The 21,249-nt window shown below is 35.1% G+C and overlaps 1 protein-coding gene across 1 annotated transcript in view; it reads left to right on the top strand.

Moving 5' to 3' along the window:
• LOC121379650 (DNA-dependent protein kinase catalytic subunit-like) overlaps window positions 1–21,249 on the top strand; it is a 113,535-nt gene that overhangs the window by 67,270 nt on the left and 25,016 nt on the right. Inside the window, exons 58-75 of the mRNA XM_041508298.1 lie at window positions 430–579; window positions 1,581–1,754; window positions 3,197–3,286; window positions 3,927–4,137; window positions 5,924–6,089; window positions 6,441–6,662; window positions 7,861–7,973; window positions 9,892–10,023; window positions 10,753–10,932; window positions 13,706–13,793; window positions 14,654–14,774; window positions 14,914–15,052; window positions 16,035–16,112; window positions 17,207–17,317; window positions 18,487–18,615; window positions 19,311–19,409; window positions 19,783–19,891; window positions 20,590–20,701. Of these exons, the coding sequence (XP_041364232.1) occupies window positions 430–579; window positions 1,581–1,754; window positions 3,197–3,286; window positions 3,927–4,137; window positions 5,924–6,089; window positions 6,441–6,662; window positions 7,861–7,973; window positions 9,892–10,023; window positions 10,753–10,932; window positions 13,706–13,793; window positions 14,654–14,774; window positions 14,914–15,052; window positions 16,035–16,112; window positions 17,207–17,317; window positions 18,487–18,615; window positions 19,311–19,409; window positions 19,783–19,891; window positions 20,590–20,701 (2,424 nt within the window). The remainder of the gene's footprint in view (window positions 1–429; window positions 580–1,580; window positions 1,755–3,196; window positions 3,287–3,926; window positions 4,138–5,923; window positions 6,090–6,440; window positions 6,663–7,860; window positions 7,974–9,891; window positions 10,024–10,752; window positions 10,933–13,705; window positions 13,794–14,653; window positions 14,775–14,913; window positions 15,053–16,034; window positions 16,113–17,206; window positions 17,318–18,486; window positions 18,616–19,310; window positions 19,410–19,782; window positions 19,892–20,589; window positions 20,702–21,249) is intronic.

Below are 21,249 nucleotides of genomic sequence, written 5' to 3'. Positions count from 1 at the left end.
TCCTCTGATGACTACATGACAGAAATACCAAATGTTTGACGTCAGTAGCCAATAATTAATTAATCAATGTGTCATTTAACAAAACAAACAAAATCAATGCATTTATGGCAAACTGTATTGTGAAAACTCTCCTTGGATATATGTAGAAAGTAACAATCAATGTGTACTAAAGAGTTAACTTGCAAATACCAATTCCGAGCACACCCAAATATAGCAGAATTCCTCACTATTTTGTGACACCTAATTTGCACTTTGATTGGTCCCTTTACATTCAATGTAAACATTGGACTGAAATAAAATAGATACTGATTTTTCAACGTGATAAACAGTTATTCTATTGATATGTACATGTTAAAACAATAATAATAGAAGTTACATTTGAAGAAAAGATCTGTTGCCTGTTTGACATAAGTGTTTTCTTTCATTCAGATTCACAAACAGGCTGCTGTTCATGTTACCAAAAGTTCGTGGAGAATTCCGAACATTGTGTCTGGAGGTGATACACGGGAATGTTGACAAGATAGAAGATGTTTATCTTGAACTAAAAACAAAAGGCCTCATCACTTTCATAACACAAAGGTATTTTCACAGGCTTGTAATTATTTGTATCTGCTACATGTTACAGTAATATCCTGTGATTGTTTTTACAGAAACATTCAATGTACTGTCTTGTTAGGTCAGTTAAGAGAGAGGATCATTTAAAAAACCTAAATATATATGAACCTTAATAACTCATACTTCAATTTCTTGAAAACTTAATCTCTTATACTGGTGGTCCAGTCCCGGCTGAATTTCATTACAAACTAGTACAAAATTCTAAATTCACTGCAGATATTATGGTATTGTTTTACGGCTGTTAATCGCCATTCCCTGTTATAATTTTGCCATGATACTTATTTCTTTTCTTTCCTTTTTTCAAGTTGAAAAAGTCACTAATGGCTTAGTAAATTTTAATTGTATATTTAAAAAAAAGAAGAAGGAAATTGGTGTAATTACCATGTGGTAAGTATTGATAGTCACAAAACTAATGTTGGAGGATTTTTATAGGTTATACTATACCAAATAGAATCCCATAGGCAACAATGTTAATGTGCGATGCTAAAAATACTATATGCAGTATGTCGAACTGGCAGTTATTTGGCATTTATACTTATTGTCCGTCCCAAAGGAATGCCTTTTTTCATACTAACATTGTCAAATCAACCGTTATAAATGTTTTAAGGTATATTTGATGTGCAATTCATATTGTCATTGCTATCTTCTATGCCAAACCAGGAATTGTTGTTAGTTTACTTCATGGTTTGTTTTTGTCTATTGTGTTGGATATATATTTTGATATTGGGTTTTTTAATAGTTGTGGTAATCAAAAAGGTTATAACTGATCTTAAGATAAAAATAATTTCGGGAAATACATTTAAAATTACTGACTAAATTTCATGTGTTATGTACAATAAAGACCTGAAATTTTCTGGGGTTACACATTATTCTAGACTGAATTACACAATACCTAATAATATATATTCCCTAATATGTAGACATAAAGTTTATGAGTATGAAATATTGACATGTAACTGTTATAGAGATGAAGGCACTCAGTTGGCTGCACTGAACATTGTGAAGTCCATATCAGCGAAACTCAAGCCTCCAGAGCTGCTCACATTAATGCCAGCAGTAACTGGAATTTTCCAGCAGAGTAGTGCAGCGTGTCACAAAATCATGTATGAGATTTTGATGTGGATCTATGACAACTACAGGTAATTTTATAAACAGTTTGCTACTCAGGTTATTGGGTTTTGAACCTTCTGACTACAGCAAGAGACATCACACAAGCTGACACACTGTATACCTCATACAGTACATGCACTCATTCAGATTTCCCACCGTTTTGCAGATGGCACTGACTGAAAATAGTAATAGAACAACGCTGATTGAGACTAATCATAATGGCCGCTTTAATTCTTTTATTTTGTGTGAAAAATAACTGGGAAAATATCTGAGTAAAAGTTATAGATGGGTTTTTTTTCAAAAATTAATCCAGTAGTCAGATGGTTAATGTGCTTTGTTGAAGTGTAGTTAGTTAACCGCCATGCATCAAACAGGTTATAAGGAATTGAGGGTCAAGGCCTAAATTTATAAAAAGGCATCTAATATGGTTGGTTTCTAGATGGTATGTGTAGTTAATTTCTACACAGAAACTGACTAAATTGTTGTTCCTGAAAGCTTGTTAGACAATTTGATTAATTTAAAAAAAACAAAAAAAACTTTATGGGTTACAAGTTTATAATGTTTGCTCACATATGTTCAATTAAAATATTTATACGGTTCATATGTGAAAGGATAAGCATTATTTTCCTCAGGTTTTAAAAAATAATTTTTTATATTTTAGAGCACTTAATATTGGTTAAAACAAATAAAGTTGGCTTATTTAGGTACATGTATGGTTAGATGTCCCATTTTTTATCTACCTTATTCTCAGTCAATGTTTTGCTGACCACAGGTTTTTTTTTTTGGGGGGGGGGGGGGGGGGGGGGGTGAATTAAGGTTCATATTCGTTGTTGGTATAACAGTCATGAACAAAAAAAACCCAAACCAGTCATATTTATTATCATATTAACCGGCCTCGGTGGCATTATGGTTAAGCCATCGGACTACAGGCTGGTAGGTACAGGGTTCGCAGCCCGGTACCGGCTCCAACCCAGAGAAAGTTCTTATGGGCTCAATGGGTAGGTGTACGGCCTCTACACCCTCTTCTTTCTCATTAACCACTAACAACTAACCCACTTTCATAGACAGACAACCCAGATAGCTGAGGTGTGTGCCTAGGACAGTGTGCTTGAACCTTAATTGGATATAAGCACGAAAATAAGTTGAAATCAGTGTATCAAATTAGCTGTAATATCAGCTTTTAATTGCTCAAGAGTGATTTACCAACCAATTAGTGGTCCTTTAAGCAACCGTCTAGAGTTAGTAATGTCTTATTGATTTGATCTGGACATATTTTGCACTGTTGTTTTATTTACATTTATTTGCTATCAAATTTATAAGTTGAAATTATTATCATGGAAATTACACCTTTTTAAGTTTCCAGCCAAAATGATTTACAGTCCTTTGTATCAGCCATCAGTTAGTTCATGTGCATTTCAGGTATGTTTTTGCCAAAAATCGTTAATGTTCCGCCGTGGCTTATATTTTGCAGAGATGAGAAGAGTGATGATGGTCACGAAATAATAAGCCAGACAAAGGAAGCTTTGTTAAAAGGTCTGGGTGATGAAGATTTGCACTGCAGGTATACATTTTACAAGGCTCTTGCTTTGTTCTCATTTGCAATGTGGATTTGCAATTACCCATGATCATCGCCATAAGTTTGACCAATGTCTTATAAGCCTGGCTGCCTAGGGGACATTTTCTATTTTTCCATATAGTACTGTCCCCGTTATTTGAGAACCTGCTTAAAATACTGTGATGTATGAATATTTTGTGTGGCCAAGACATTTTAGGTACATGGTAGCCTGATGAACTACTAGAACATTTAAAACATTTCTAAGCCTTATAGTATACAGAAGTGAATCTTTTTTCTAGATTTATCCGGTATTCCAGAGTTTTAATTGTTTGTTCACTGTTTGTAAAAAAAAATCATATTCTTTCAAAACTTAAAGATTTGGTTTCTGTTGATGCTTTGCATGCATTCTGAATTCTGTTTCAAACTATTGTACAACCCTAAACACTAGAACCAGTTTCAGAACCCAATGACCAATATTAAAATTTCCGGATTGATCTTTGCAGTATAGAATATTTGTAAGAGTTCTAAAATTCCCCTGTTAAAACAGTTACAGAAACATTGTTAAGAGATAACCAGATTTTAAAGAGGGAAGCTAGCTGGCAAAGTAATACAGTGGATACTAAATTGTTCAGTATTGTTTGGACAGATTGCTTATTCAGAATTTCTGGAGCAGTGAAACTCGTCTACCTGTAAACACCATGGACCGTATGATAGCCATGTTGGAAGCCATGTACTCCCCGAGCACAGAACAGCAGTATCTGAGCTATGCAACCAATCTTCTTCTTGAGATGACGTCCAAGAGCCCGGACTACCAACGGGAAATATTTGAACATCCTCTTTCTGAATGTAAATTCCAAGTGAGTTTCAGTTTGTTCGTAAAGTTTGCAAAGTTTGTTTTATTTAATGACGCCACTAGAGCACATTGATTTTTTTATCTTATCACCGGCTATTGGATGTCAAACATATGGTCATTCTGACACTGTTTTTAGAGGAAACCCGCGCTGTTGCCACATAGGCTACTCTTTTATGGCAGGCAGCAAGGGATCTTTTATTTGCGCTTCCCACAGGCAGGCTAGCACAAATCATGGCCTTTGTTGAACCAGTTATGGATCACTGGTCGGTGCAAGTGGGTTACACCTACCCACTGAGCCTTGCGGAGCACTCACTCAGGGTTTGGAGTCTGTATCTGGATTAAAAATCCCATGCCTCGACTGGGATCCGAACCCAGTACCTACTAGCCTGTAGACCGATGGCCTAACCATGACGCCACCGATGATGGTCAGTTTGTTAGAGATTTTAAAGATTAAACTTTAAAGATTTAATTTCACACTGAAAAACAAACAAAGAGTTGAAAATCATCTGCAGATATTTGAAATTCCTCAGAAATGTTTGAACGTCCTCTTTCTGAATGTAAATTCTAAATGAGTTACAATATTTGTTAGAAATTTTAAAGATTAATTTTACACTGAAAACAAATCTAAGAGATAAAAAATCATCTGCAGATCTGTGTAATTCTTCAGATTTTGTCTTAGTTTTTTAACTGAAGTTTGTGAGAAATTGGAGTGGGGATGAGGTCTATTTTTAATAATTATTTAGTAAATCATCATTTGTTAACTTCCTAAAAGCCATCAAAATTTAACAAAGAACCCATATACATGATTATTTTAATGGAGTAGCAACAAGGTTTAGAAAAAATACACCCTACCCATATCGACCACCCTACTATTGAAACTAATTTTACAAGGATGGCCATAATAGCTGAGTTTCAATGTACTTAAGTAAAACTTGGTGGATGAGTATTAAAAATGTTTCTGCACTAAAACAATGTGTTGACAGTTAGCTGGCTATTTGGGGGTTTAACTGAAACACCTAATTTGGAATATTATATCCCACAATGCAAGTGGATGATCTATTGGAAAAAAAAGTGGGATTTATGCATGACAACAAATGTTGCTATGCTAGTAGTACTGTGAAAAATGTAGTGTTTTGTGCTGTTGGTTCGTTTTAAATTATTCTTCCAACACTGCACCAATGGGTAGTGTGTGCCATCTAAGAAGTGTTGTACCCAAATCAGAAGTGGCTAGCACAAATTAGCCAAACCGGGGCTGTACAATAATTTTACAAAAGTCTTGACCAGTTGATAACCTATGTGTATATGCCCTGTTGTGCTTAAAAGTCACATCACCCACCCCACATTAATAAGATATTAATAATAACCTTACTGCATAGAAAATAAGAAGTTATTGACAGCCTTATATTGCACCCAATCAAAATGTCAATATGAGGCTTCTCTGCATCCTCTCCCACCCTTCAAAGTATCTGCATCTGTCCCCTCACAGCCTTTGGCCATGTCCTGTGAATTTCATATACAGTAACTGTTATAAATAATGTCAGCTGTTTTCTTCGTTTGCCATTTTCATCTCTGCAGCACATTTCATTTACAACAAAGAACCTTTTTGGTATATGATGACATACTTTCTGGGGGAAGGGGGTGTTGGTCATTTAGATTTAGTATGATAACATCAATTTGAATTGTGAGTTAACATGGTTTAATGCACATAGCTCAAAAATAGATGTCATTTCCATACAGATGGAAAAACTCCATTATTTGTGTTATCTTTTCTTTTGTGTGTTTGTGTGTAGGAATATTCAGTGCAGTCATCGTGGCGCCAGCACCACGTTGTGATGACCCCTCTGTTTGCTGCCACCCAGGCCAGCCAATCGATGGACGTGGACACTGTAGACAGCACTGATGGAAGGCTGAGAGCAACACAGACTGTCCAACAGTTCACACAGACTGTGGCAGATGGTGAGTGGCAGATGTTTCTGTTGAAGAATAAAAACCTGAAATGTGATTTGTTTTGTTTTTCAGCTTTTTCATTTTTATTTCAGCTTTTTGGGATTAAAATGATTTTGATAAATTAGATCACAAAAATTACCTTTATTGAGATATAGTATTAGTAGGCCTATAGAGGTTTCAGATTTTTAAAGATTATTCCAGCTTTTATTTTTAAATTGGTATAACATCCCTGGTGATTGGTTTGAAAAAACAACTTCAAATTAAAAAAAAAAGACAAAGAAATTTTCAAGTGCAATTTAGAAATAAAAGTAGTGATGATTTTGAATACTGTTAAATGTGTTATACGTGTTTGCCTTGAAGGTTCGCATGCACCATTTAACTGGCTAACCCAGAGTAGCCTGGACACATATGCCGAGACGTCTTCTTTGAGTTCAGCAGAATCTCGATCTTCTCTGCTGTTCACTGTCGGTAGTCAGGGATCCCAGCAGATGTCGGGCAGTAAAGCCTGGTCCAGAGGAGCTGGGTCACGGTTCGGTCAGAGACCAGCAAGACCCAAGGCTGGAACCTCTACCAAGAAAGAAGGTATTCTTATTGTGGAACAAATTACAAATATTTTTACTGTAATTTTTACTGTAATTTCATACCACAACGTTTAGGGATGTGCAGTATTATCTGTAAGACCAATATTGTATTATGATTCAGAAGGTAAATAATATGTATTACAATACACCCTACCTGTACCGGTTCACTCTGTAATTTCCGTATTACAAATTCATTATTGATCTGAAACCTATATCTATTAAATTCAGCTGGTTTTGTTGACTATGTTCAAAGATGTGATAAAAGATAGGGCCAGTCATTATTAAATAAGCTTTTGTTTGATCAGTGTATTTTGTGTTTTAAATAATAAATATCAATTTGTATCATGTATTTTCTTTATTGTTTTCAGACATGCCTTCATTTAAATTTGTTGATGCTAGTGTAAATATATTATGATACGTAAAATTCTCATAACAACTTTGTTTAACTACATATCCTTTTTTAGTCCCCTACTGGTCCAACCAGAGGGGACTAGGTTTTATCTCTGGCCGTCTGTCTGTCTGTCTGTCCCACATACAGTTTTCCAGATGGGTTTTTTTTTAGAATGCCTTGAGATGAAATTTTGTGCATAGCTTTATCTTGTACTTCTACAGATCAAGTTTGACTTTTATGACGATATACCAATTTTTAACAAGAGTTATTGCCCTTTATCTTAGGAACAACAAAAATTAATTTTTCTGACTTATTTTTTGCAATTTCTCAAGATATTAAGCTAAAATTTTGTGTAGCTTTATCATGTTCTGTTACAGATCAGGTTTGACTTTCATGGCAATTTACCCATTTTTCAGTGTTATGGCCCTTGAACTAAGGAGATAAATATTTCAGGGAACTGGTAGGGGACATGTTTTGCTTCAGCAGTATGCTCAGAATGCTTGTTGTATTCAATTAATTTGTCCTTCAATAGATTATCTTTTACTAGCATTTATTTACTATAGCTTAGTTTGTTGATAGCTTCACAGTAGTCTTGTTATTTACTTTTACTGTACAATGCTATATTCTTGTTATTTACTTTTACTGTACAATGCTATATTCAAGTTTTGACTAGAAATAAAACAATATTCAAGTTTCAAGTAGAAATACCACACAATATTGTTTATAACCAAGTCTATTTAACCAGTACATGTACTTGAATCAGATTTGATGTTTAATTTCTAAATTTATCATTTTATTTTAATTATAGAATCTAGCAAGGATGATGAAATATGGCGTCTCAAAAGAAGATTTCTTAAGGATCAAGAAGTCTCAAGAATGTATTTTGTCAAGCAGAATATTAGATTAAAACGTTTAAGAGAGGTTAGTTAAATATGTCTCTGTGTTCATTAATTTTCTTGTATTATTTACTACATAGCTATATTTGTTGGGCAGGGTGGGGGGTTGTATTCTTTTCTCGCACTTTTTGAGATGTATGTATTACTTTTCCAACGGCAGTGATCGTGTCAACTTTTGCATTACAGTTTTGCATTTAGGTCAGTTTCTCACAAACTATAAGTCTTAGGTCAGTTGAAAGTTGGTTTATATTTACACCTATAGATGTTCATCCTAATACACCAAAAACATTTATGGTAGATGAGACATTAAATTCTGCAGGATTCTAGAAATACAGTGAGTGGGTACAACATAATTACATGTTTGTAAATAGAATATTATAACTGTTTTCAATGGATGGGGTTTTGAAGAATTTTATCTCAGAATTTCGCATTATGAAAATTGATTTATCCAGCAATCACTGTATACATTGGAAAGATATGATGACTAGATAAATCTCTATATTTTTGGTCAGTGACCAAAAATATAGATCACGCGACATCAGCCCGACTCGACTAGAGTATTTCAGAGTAGTTTTCAGTAAACACTCTTTAAATCATTTGTTGAAGTACAGTAAATACTAATAACTTTTAGTTTTGCGATAACAATAGAAAACTTGTATATTTATTTATGAATTGGAGTTTAGAAACGCTTTTTTAATGAGACAGAATGTAGCTAGCGTCTTACAAAAAAATGACGTCATGTATCTTGTATGATGTCAATACTGCAAGAGCCTTGCTAGGTTGACAATACTCAATTTGCGTACAAAAAACTAGAATAAATAATGATTTTCCGAATATTCCTGTAGGATTGCAGGATAAAAGAAATAACTGGTTATTGTCTTAAGATATCAGCTTTATCCTGCTCAGGTCGCATGGCGAATGCCGAGCTTGCTGCATTCGCCATTCTAACCTTCGCAGGATAAAGCCGATATCTTAAGACATTAACCAGTTATTCCCTATATAGGTGGTAAAAATCTTAATGGAAACATGTTAGGTGAAAACTGGCAGAAAATAGATTTTTTTTTACTGGAAGAATTCATATATAGTTAAATCTGTATTGCTTGATAAGCGAGATTACATACACAGTAAAAACGGTAGTGGTTTCTAATGAAAGAGATTGGTATTAAGCCACGTACCTCCCAATAAGTCACATGAAAACTAAACCCATAACTGAATTTTATATAGACGAGTGCTAGGTAAAATAGAAGTTGATATTAGTGAACAAAATTAATTAAAATAGATGTCCAACACTTCGAAATGAACAAGAAACATGACAATAAATTAATCCATGTTATGGATTACAAAATTATTGTCTATATTAATCAGACCTCGCCACTTAAGGGGAGCCATCACTCTAGCTCCCCATCATTTTCACAACGTTAGTTCAAGGAGAGTAAATTTTAGCTCCCCGTAACATAGGAATTTATATAGTATGGTAATATCTTAAATAGCTCCCTAAAAACTAAATTAGGGGAGCAATTAATAATTTCCCTCAATTGTTTTCATGGCACCCTCAAATCAATGATTAGCTTTTATTTGTGTAATAACTTTATGCCATTGTATAAGAATATTCATATTTGTCAAATTCAGAGATGCCAACTTCTCAAAACTGTTTTTAGGAATTTTAATGATTTTTCAGGAATCTCATGTTTACATGACATCGGCAATCATCCCAACCACCTAGAAGCACATTAATGTCAGTATGATACATTTTGCAACTTATGATTCTTTTTCAAACATTTTTAAAACAAGATTTAGTGCTTTTTTTGATGAAGATGACATCTTGTCGGGTTGTCTACTAAAAAGCAATTACGATTCTCTTGGTTTATAATAAACTAAGTATTTAAAGAATGCTCGGGTTCATTATGTGTTTCTTGTTACTTAATTTTACTTATTTTTTGTAGGAAAAGATGAAGGAACAGCAAATGAGGAGAGAAAGTCAGGTTACTATGTACAGGAAGTACCGAACTGGTGAATTGCCAGATATTCAACTCAAGTTTTCCTACATTATTGCTCCACTACAAGCTGTGGCACAAGTAAGTACCATATTTTGCAAAAACAAAAAAATAACCACCTACATATTTTTCCCGATCAGAGATAGTCAGTTTATATGTAATTTTTCTTTCAATTTCACAACAATGTATAAGTCATCTAATGGCAACAGCCAATCCATTTTTGTTTTTAATGTCTTGTACAACTATATACATGAATGAATAACTTTAATGTACAAAATGGCAGGACATATCCCAGTGGTAAAGCGCTCGCTTGATGTGGGGTCGGTTTGGGATCGATCTCCATCAGTGGGCCTACTGGGCTCCAGCCAGTGCACCATGACTGGTACATCAATGGCCGTGGTATGTGTTATCTTGTCTTTGGGGTGGTGCATATAAAAGATCCCTTGCTGCTAATCGAAAAGAGTAGCCCATGAAGTGGCGATAGCGGGTTTCCTCTCTCAATATCTGTGTGGTTCTTAACCATATGTCTGACGCCATATAACCGTAAATAAAATGTGTTCAGTGTGTCATTAAATAAAACATTTCCTTCCTTCCTTTAATGTACAAAGCAGCACCTTAAATAAGGTCTGTGTATTGCATCATTCTATGTATACTGGTGCATTTCATCAGTTTAAACCCCATTGAATCTAGTTTAGACAAGAGTCCTCAGTGACTGTATTTGATAAACAAGAGTCCTCAGTAACTGTATTTGATTGTGTTTGGTATCATACTAGGAATAAAACATTTTATATATTTTTCTGTTTTATCTAGCGAGACAGCACTGTTGCCAAGATGTTGTTCAGTTCAATGTTCAAGGCTATTTTTGCCGGAATGGATGGTGTGAAAACAGATCGTGAGATTGAAGAAGCCACTCAACAGATTAACAAAAGCATTGAGTCTATTTTGACATTGTCCAAACAGTACTTCCCTCCTTTCATTGCTTGTATTATGGTATGTCACCTCTTTCATTCATTTCATTACTGTTGGCTTATTCTGTATGATTGCCCACAGAATAGTTGTTATGAAAATGAACATAGGAATTAATTATTTCTGTTTTTGATGTAGAAATGTCTTTCTGATTGAATTTCCTGAGGCAGATAATTCTTGTTATGCATGCCTTAACAACCCACTGCAGAGCTAGGTTAAAAATTGTTGTGATCCAAAGCTTTGCTGATAAAATTTCATGTATTTTAAAAGAGTACTACCTCTTTAGGTAGATATCTGTGAATATAATGTGGAAGTACAGACATCCGTGCAGAGCTCGACTTAGTAGTAGCCCAGGGTGATTCAGCTACCAAAATCTAGCTCAGGCTACCAGATATCCAAAGCCAGTAGTCCAGGGTGATTCGTCTACTAAAATCTAGCTCAGGCTACCAGATATCCAAAGCCAGTAGCCCAGGGTGATTCAGCTACCAAAATCTAGCTCAGGCTACCAGATATCCAAAGCCAGTAGTCCAGGGTGATTCGTCTACTAAAATCTAGCTCAGGCTACCAGATATCCAAAGCCAGTAGTCCAGGTTGATTCGTCTACTAAAATCTAGCTCAGGCTACCAGATATCCAAAGCCAGTAGTCCAGGGTGATTCAGCTACCAAAATCTAGCTCAGGCTACCAGATATCCAAAGCCAGTAGTCCAGGTTGATTCGTCTACTAAAATCTAGCTCAGGCTACCAGATATCCAAAGCCAGTAGTCCAGGGTGATTCAGCTACCAAAATCTAGTTCAGGCTACCAGATATCCAAAGCCAGTAGTCCAGGGTGATTCGTCTACTAAAATCTAGCTCAGGCTACCAGATATCCAAAGCCAGTAGTCCAGGGTGATTCGTCTACTAAAATCTAGTTCAGGCTACCAGATATCCAAAGCCAGTAGTCCAGGGTGATTCAGCTACCAAAATCTAGTTCAGGCTACCAGATATCCAAAGCCAGTCCAGGGTGAAGTACCAAAATCTAGTTCAGGCTAGTCCAGTAGGGTGATTCGTCTACTAAAATCTAGCTCAGGCTACCAGATATCCAAAGCCAGTAGTCCAGGTGATTCGTCTACTAAAATCTAGCTCAGGCTACCAGATTCCAAAGCCAGTAGTCCTGACTACAAAATCTAGCTCAGGCTACCAGATATCCAAAGCCAGTAGTCCAGGTTGATTCGTCTACTAAAATCTAGCTCAGGCTACCAGATATCCAAAGCCAGTAGTCCAGGGTGATTCAGATCTAGCTCAGGCTACCAGATATCCAAAGCCTAAAAGCTCTAGCTCAGGCTACCAGATATCCAAAGCCAGTAGTCCAGGTTGATTCGTCTACTAAAATCTAGTTCAGGCTACCAGATATCCAAAGCCAGTAGTCCAGGGTGATTCAGCTACTAAAATCTAGCTCAGGCTACCAGATATCCAAAGCCAGTAGTCCAGGGTGATTCAGCTACCAAAATCTAGTTCAGGCTACCAGATATCCAAAGCCAGTAGTCCAGGGTGATTCGTCTACTAAAATCTAGCTCAGGCTACCAGATATCCAAAGCCAGTAGTCCAGGGTGATTCGTCTACTAAAATCTAGTTCAGGCTACCAGATATCCAAAGCCAGTAGTCCAGGGTGATTCAGCTACCAAAATCTAGTTCAGGCTACCAGATATCCAAAGCCAGTAGTCCAGGGTGATTCGTCTACTAAAATCTAGCTCAGGCTACCAGATATCCAAAGCCAGTAGTCCAGGGTGATTCAGCTACCAAAATCTAGCTCAGGCTACCAGATATCCAAAGCCAGTAGTCCAGGTTGATTCGTCTACTAAAATCTAGCTCAGGCTACCAGATATCCAAAGCCAGTAGTCCAGGGTGATTCGTCTACTAAAATCTAGTTCAGGCTACCAGATATCCAAAGCCAGTAGTCCAGGGTGATTCGTCTACTAAAATCTAGCTCAGGCTACCAGATATCCAAAGCCAGTAGTCCAGGGTGATTCAGCTACCAAAATCTAGCTCAGGCTACCAGATATCCAAAGCCAGTAGTCCAGGGTGATTCAGCTACCAAAATCTAGCTCAGGCTACCAGATATCCAAAGCCAGTAGCCCAGGGTGATTCAGCTACCAAAATCAAGCTCAGGCTACCAGATATCCAAAGCCAGTAGCCCAGGGTGATTCAGCTACCAAAATCTAGCTCAGGCTACCAGATATCCAAAGCTAGTAGTCCAGTGTGCTAATAAATCGTACCATTTGTCTTTGAACTTTACAATTACAACAGATGCTATATTTGTGTATTAGTATATAAGTCCTTCAACTGCATACCTTTCATACCTAATGTAAGGTCATGGTCATTTTGAATTGCATGTAACTTGAATCCTTCAATGGATTGCTTTATTATTTGGTTTAAATTTTCACCAACTGATATTCTTTATACTGCACATCTTTGTGTTCATAAACACAGCCAGGTAGAAATGTGTAAAAGGAATAGAAAGAAACTTTGTTTAACACAGTTTTAAGCTAATATACTTGAAATGATGTGGGGGTTATGGAATGTATTACAAAATGTTAAGTTGTCTGGTGTTATGCTAATGTTTCCTATCCGCTTTAAAAAAGATTGGTTTATGTTTCCACAATTCTGCATATGGCATGCGAACTTGCATGGCTTTGTCTTTCTAACTGACTAATTTTTATTCACCTTAATTCATGTAATATAACAGATAACATTGAACATGTCATGATGCTTTTCTTTCCATTCATTTTCTTCTCTAACTCAATGATAACTTTCTTCTAGAATGTTCTGCATGACTTGAAATCAAAGTTAAAGGTGGACGCCTCCAGTCTAGCATCGTCTGCTCTTACTTGTAACCTGCAGCCACTTGGTAAGATTTTACATGTCAAATACTAATTCATTGACATTTTTAGTGCACAAAATAATCAGCAAATTTTTTATACTATTCATAAACTAATAAATCTAAAAGACATGAATGAATGAATGAATGAATGAATGAATGCACTTTAATATTATTTTAATTTTTTTTTACCATACGGTTTTTTCAGTACCTATTTTCATGCATATGGGGATTAGTGTTTGCCTGTGGAAATTTTTTAAAACAAACTATTTTGTGTGACAAAACTTGATTGTAACATTGTAAAAATTCATAATACTCCATTAAAAAAAAGTTAATTCTAGATTTTCAAATTTAATGTTTTTATGGTCTTGTTTTGTTTTTGAATTGATGAAAATTGAAATATTAAATTGGAAGTCTATTTGACATACCATAAATAACAATACAGATGTTGCAAGTTGCTTTATTCCAAGTCAGGTTTTTCCTCTACATTTATGCCTTGAAGCAATATTTAATGTAGAGGTATATATTGGGTTTGGTTATGTTGATGGAGGATAGAGGTTATCTAAATCTTTTCACTGATACAATAATATGAAGATGTTGAATTGCAGTAAGATGAAGACAGGAAATGCACAATGGTTAATCTGCAAGGATTTGGGTACCGGTATTCTTTTTATAGATTTTTGGACTTATAGCCATGGGATTGAGGTGCTAGATGAATGATTGATTGACAAGTTAGTTTAACATGTCAATGAAGACTTTTTAAGAGCATTCACGATTCAAAATCACCCTTTATCATCTTAACTAATCTGTAGAAAATATAATTTTATAGAATGTCATTAGATTTCTGACTGCAGGGTGGAAATGTAAATTTGATATTTTTTTCTTGGCAGGTATTACTGTGTTAGAGGAACATTTGATTCAGTACGATGGTAATTTATGTCCGCCAAAAAGAAGCCGGGGAGAGAAGGCTCCGATTTCTACTGATGTTGCCTTGTGGATTGAACTGGCCAGGTATGTAATGGTAGCTATGAAATGTCCGTTTAAAGTAAACTTTATCTGCCATAATTTAGCATCCTTTACTACTTAAAACCACAAACACCGCTTTAATAATAACTAGATGTTTAGTGACAAGACCCTTATCTACTTGCAGGCTGTACAAATCAGTGGATGAGTATGACGTGCTTCACGGAATCTTCAGTGGTAAAATCAAAACCAAGTCTATTACAGGGGAAGCGTTGGAGTGTGAGGCTAGAGGTGATTTCCATGCTGCTCGGAGGATGTATGATGAGGTGCGCTTCAGTGCTGTGTATACTACTGCAATATTAGATGATGATGCACTGTCAGTGTAACATATTTTATTGTAAACTGATGGCGAGAGTGTTCTGTATTCTGATTGGTTAATTATATTCTTTTTTCGGGATCAAATGAAAATAACACCAGGAAAACTAATGATGTCATTAGAAAATGATGTTATTAGCAATTTTAACAGGCCAAGTTGACGGTTTAAGGGTCTACAGTTAGATTGTAGCCAGGTATTTTTTTTCAAGAAATACCAAATATACAGGGTTTTATTTTTTTAAACAATATTTATTAACATTTAACATTTGGGATTGACCAACAGGCGATGCCTATATTAAGGTCTCTCCCTAATATACAGTTAGTTCCATAGAAAAATGATTCAGTTTACAATGGACATAACCATATGGAGTTTTTAGATTTGCTGGTGTTATTGTCTATTTGATGCCCGAAAATGTTTCATTTTTAACCACATATTGACGCCTTCAGTCAAAAATTACATTTGCAGGATCAAATGGACAATAACACCCGCAAATCTAAAAACTCCATATGGTTATCTCCTGATTAACGCAATCAAATAATATGATGAACATAATCCCGTTACATCAACCTTCTTTATGTTGGTGGCATTTTTGCAAATATGTTGTAATTATGTTTCAATCAATGTGGTACTAATATATCTGTATTGTGTAATTTACAAGTTTATTGAGATGGGGGCAGTATACTTTCTCTATGTATATGTTCACCAATGTTAAGATAAAAAGTTTTCTTCTTTATATTTTTATTGAAGTACAACTTATTTTATTAATAACAGTTGTAATCTTAACCTCACAATTATGTTTTCCTTACCAATCAAAAATAAACGTTGCCGTTTTTTGCTACAATTTCTAGAAAGGATTTGTGCAGATTATACTGTATGTCAGTTTGAAGTATTTTTTTAATTGAATTTGAAATAGTAATTGAAATTATTTCCAGGCGTTATCAACTAGCACGTGGGCTGATGGAGATCCTCTGGATGCTGAGATAGACCTCTGGGATGATTGTCGAATGGAGGTTGGTATTCTTTAAGAAGTGTTAAATGATGTTACGGTATTAATAATATTGAGTTTTTGTTCATGGTCTATGACTAGCAAGAAAAGACTGACCATCAACTCACAAATTATCAAACTTGGTCATTTACAGACTTAGATGCTATGGAAATCTTACACTAATTGATGAAACCTCTTTCTTTTTTTTATCAGTTGTCTTTTACACATCTATTGGACAGAACACTGAGTTTTTTTAACAGGCCTCGGTGGCGTTGTGGTTAGGCCATCAGACATAATAAGGCTGGTGGGTGTATGGCCACTACATCCTCTTCTCTCTCACTAACCACTAACAATTAACTAACCCACTGTCCTGGACAGACAGCCCAGATAGTTGAGATGTGTGCCCATGGCAGCATGCTTGAACCTTAATTGGATATAAGCACGAAAATAAGTTGAAATGACATAAAAATTAGATTTTTTTATGTATATATGGTATATTAATTTGATTAACATCTGATTAACCATGGCAATAACCAGGATGTCAAAGCCACACTTAGCAATGAAATGAACACCAATGAAACTGATTGTGACATTATATTGCCTATGCAGGTGCGAATGTGGGAGAAAAAACTACTTTTACTCATGGTGTTTGAGGCTATATACTATATACTTAGTTTGTTAAAAATGTTGTGGGGTTTTAAAGTAAGATAATAGTACATAATGATCTCTGTATTCTGTAATGTTTTTTGGTTTTGTAGACTGCTCCTTCCTTTTAGCTGGCTGGAGTTTTCATTAAACACAGTGTTAAAGTTTATCTAAATAATGTCTGTAAATTATATACACTACACAACTTTTGTTAGGGATATCCCTAATATATGTCATGATAAACAGTTTGTGCAACTTAAGATCAATGAAAGCATTGGATGTTCCGTACATCACCACAGTAATACATGACTACATTTAGATATGTCATCCATTAGACACATTAAATGCAGTTGCTTTATTTGACACAAATATTTTTCTAACTATTCCTATCGGAAGTTGAGTAGTAATATTAATACATGCGTCTTGTTGTACTGTATGCTGCATAAGATGTCACTACATGTTGTTTTCCCCCAGTGTCTGGATCACTTGACTCAGTGGCAGGCGTTAGAAGAGGTGACAGTAACAGGGATAGACAGCACGGGACAGGCTCAGCTAAACCAGATCTGGGAAGACACATTTGCACTGGTGAGGTTTATTGTGACGTCAGGCTTGTCCTTGCACTTTTGAGCTGGAGTTAACATCATCTCAGTTGTCTTGTCACTACTGACTTAATATTAGTTAAATCAAACTGTTTAGTTTAGATGCTGTCCAGAGTATCGGAAATAAAGCAAAGAAATATGTGGTAAATGTGTTTCTGTTAAATGAACAGTCCTATTTTTTAGTACCTCCATGTATGAAACTAGCATAAGTGCACCTCCTCCCCTCACCGCACACACACTCACACACCACATCCTGAAATATTACCATGTCTGTTGATGCAGCCCATTAGATTTGGCAGGTCAAGTCAGCTAAGTCATCAGGTTTTACATGCACATTTAGAACAAGCTGTTGTAGTGCATGTCTATCCTGTGCTGGGTGCCAATACCTGATCTGTAGATCTGGCTATTATTTACAGACGTCACTACAGTAGTCCATAAAAGCTAACTGTCTACTGTTGTCCCAGAATTATATTGGAACTCTTTTCTTTCATTTTTCTTTCTTTTCTTGTTGAGTTAGAAATTCATTGTGAAAATTAGCAAACACATAATATATTCGTCTCATAGATTTTGGAATCATTTTCTTTAGTAGTAGAGTTTGTCGAGTTGAAAATTTATTGTGAAAATTAACAAACACATAATAATTTGGGAATCATTTTCTTAGTAGCAGAGTTTATAATTACTGTTGGTATGTACACTTGTACCCCAAGATTTCTTATATGGATTTGTTCATCCAATTACAAATCGTTAGCATATTTGCCTAACTAATTTTTAGAGCTTTTGAGAACAATGGAAAACAAACTGATTTTTATATAAACAGAAATGAATTCTTTAAAAATTATGGGAACAAGAGAACAAATTATTTGTCATTTGACTATTGATACTGAGATTGCTTGTTTGAGTCATGTTCAAAGGTTATATTTAATATTTTAAACATATATTGAACTTAAATTGAGATTATACTGATGAAAACTTCAAAACAAGTAAGGGACCTCATAAATAGCAACAGTAAATACTGACAGCAACCCAAATTTTTATCAATCGTTTGCATGTTCCTGACATTGAATTCCATTATTTAATGCACACATTACCTACCATGCCAGTACTGAAATAAATTTAATCTATTTTCTTTTGTGTTTTCTGTTTTTAATATAACAGGAACATTACTTGCCTGGCCTACTCCGCAGCAAGCTGAAGTTGTTGCTCCAGGGAGATAACTCTCAACAGTCACTCCTTTCCTTTATTGACCTGTCTATGAAAGATACTGAAAAGAAAGCTATGCTTGAGGTAATTAATTTTACACAATGGTTTCGCATATGAGTTGTGTTCAGCCTAATTTGGAATTCCATTTACATCGTTTCTTACTCATGTAACTGATGTATGGTGATGTATTTGACAAAACTGGTAAGTTTTGTATTAGTTACTTTGGTATATTTGTATAAAGAAATATCTGCATTGATTTTGTAATTTTGTCATGGTTTGTCTTGTACACAAATAAGATAAAAATGCAGTAATAATCTGTTAAAAGACTTTATTCTGTTTTTTCAGCTTGAAAGGTTCAGTGTGTGCATAAATTTGAACATGGAATTGTCCTCAAGCCATAAGTGACATTCCAGTAGGAATGTTTTTTATCCAACCTGTCTTGTTGATAAGCAGTCATTATGAGTTCAGTGCACAATAAATGTGATTGGGGTGATTCAGTTTTGCAACCTGTTTGTTTTTAGTTTGTGAAATGAGAAAAACAGCAGGAATGTGAAACTGTTTAAGAGTTCACAGTAACAACATCAAACAGCCTGATCAGCTGCATGTAGCTGTACACTGTTTAAAATCACTACATTCCATTTAACTCTAAACTTGTATTGGAACAGAATGAATGGTGTAAACAGTGTATAGTAGCTATGTATGACATAGTATTGGATGTATATTGGAATTGATTCCATTAACAATATCGTGGTTTATATATTTTCTTGTATTGTGTGTAGAGCCAGTTCTGTGAGCAGCTAGCATTGATGTATTTGTGGCAGGAAGACTATGGCCGGTCTCGACATTACGCAGCACTGGCAACTCAGCGATTCCTTCAGGTATCTTCAGTTGTATCTATGAAATTTTTACAGCATTAAAGCCAACATCTGAACAGGGCAGGTAGCCAATATATAGTCTTGGAAAAAAGTAAAGCACCCCCGGCTATTTTGTCTGTGATGTTTCAAAACCTGTGCACTGTTCCCAAATCTATGGTATAGAAAAAGTAATCCTTTATCAATAGATAAGGACAGTAATGATGACGTGTGTTTTATTGATAAAAGTTTGTATGTGATTTAAGTAAACATCCACACATTATTGCCTTGGTCTGCTTTTTTTTTAAATTAAATATCGTTGAATTAATGGGGTTTTTGTTTTTTGGGGTTTTTTTTAACTCCATATCAGATTCTGGTAGGAATTTTTGTTTTCATTTAGAACTGGATTAGTACCGATTCTCTGATGATGACAAGTCGAACTAGACAGCTTCAGACACTACAACCACTGCTTGAGCTTGAAGAGTTTTTGCAATTCTTGGAAGATGAAAGTAAAATTCTAAATGTATTCTATTGTTTGGCCTCTTTCATTATTTATACATCATGTACACACATTTTATATACTTATTGGATTTTTATAATAATTATTATCATAATGATATATTATTGTTATATAAACATATAAAATGATAGAGGTCCATCAGGGGTATTTTTATATAAATCTCATAGTCATATTTCTGAAAAATTAAGCTGGCCACTATGTCACCAAACTTTAGGGTCTTTGAATCTAAGTGACCTCATGCACACACTAGGGTAGAACTCACACATGTTGGTTCCAAATTTTTCTATAGTATTGAGCCTGTGAAGCCTGTTGCCAAGCCAAAAGAGTTGCTGCTTCTTGGTGTTTCCTCAAAACTAATAGCAGTACAATTATGAATTTGTTTATAGATTGTTTCCCACCTTTTCTTTCTGGGTGAATCCATATTCTGTAGCAAATCTGCTGAATTTCTGGGATGCAAATTGTGGTTCATTATCTGATTGAACAACTTCAGGAATTTGAGACTTAGTTTAATTATAAATTACAAAGATCAAAGGAGTAGTGACAAGTAACTTTTAATTAGAATACATATTAATTTTTGATTCAGTATTTACCAAACCTTTTCATAGTTAAAATAAAAGCATTTATTTTATTTCTTTTAATAAATTATAATGAAAAAAATATGGTATTTATTACAATATATATTTTCAGACAATTTTTTGTCAACTGTGCCAGTTGAAAGACTTGTTAAGAGATGGGAGACCAGGTCTCCACACATGCTTCTAGATTCTGTGAACATTTGGGATGACATTGTCACCAACAGGTAACCTTTGGTTTTTTTTGCTGAAAATGTTTCAATAATTCAAAAACATAAAATAGATCATGGTGTACCTTCAATATTAAGATGTTACTCTGAAAAGTATAGAAGGTGTTTTCTTACCCACTGGACTGTAGTAACTAGCTAGTTCATGTTTTACAAGTAATGACTTCATAACTTGTATTTATTCTTCAAATTAAAATTCTACATTGAATCATGTGTTTTAAGAATATTTTAACAAATTAACATTTTCAACTTTATATGTATAGCCAAGTTTCTTTTTATATAATGGAAGAGTGGGGACTATATTTTTGCACATATGATTAAATGAGGTCTTTTGGCTTTGAAATGTGTCTATACCTCGGCCTCGATGGCGCAGTGGTTAAGCCATCAGACTACAGGCTGGTAGGTACAGGGTTCACAGCCCGGTACCGTCTCCAACCCAGAGTGGGTTCTTAAGGGCTTAATGGGTAGGTGTAAGGCTACTACATCCTCTTCTCTCTCACTAACCACTAACCAACTAATAACTTACCCATTGTCCTGGACAGATGGCC

This window comes from Gigantopelta aegis, chromosome 8 (genome assembly GCF_016097555.1).
Source record: "Gigantopelta aegis isolate Gae_Host chromosome 8, Gae_host_genome, whole genome shotgun sequence".
NCBI lineage: Eukaryota > Metazoa > Mollusca > Gastropoda > Neomphalida > Peltospiridae > Gigantopelta > Gigantopelta aegis.
The sequence above is the reverse complement of the archived record's forward strand: the minus strand, read 5'-3'. Positions and strand labels throughout refer to the sequence as shown.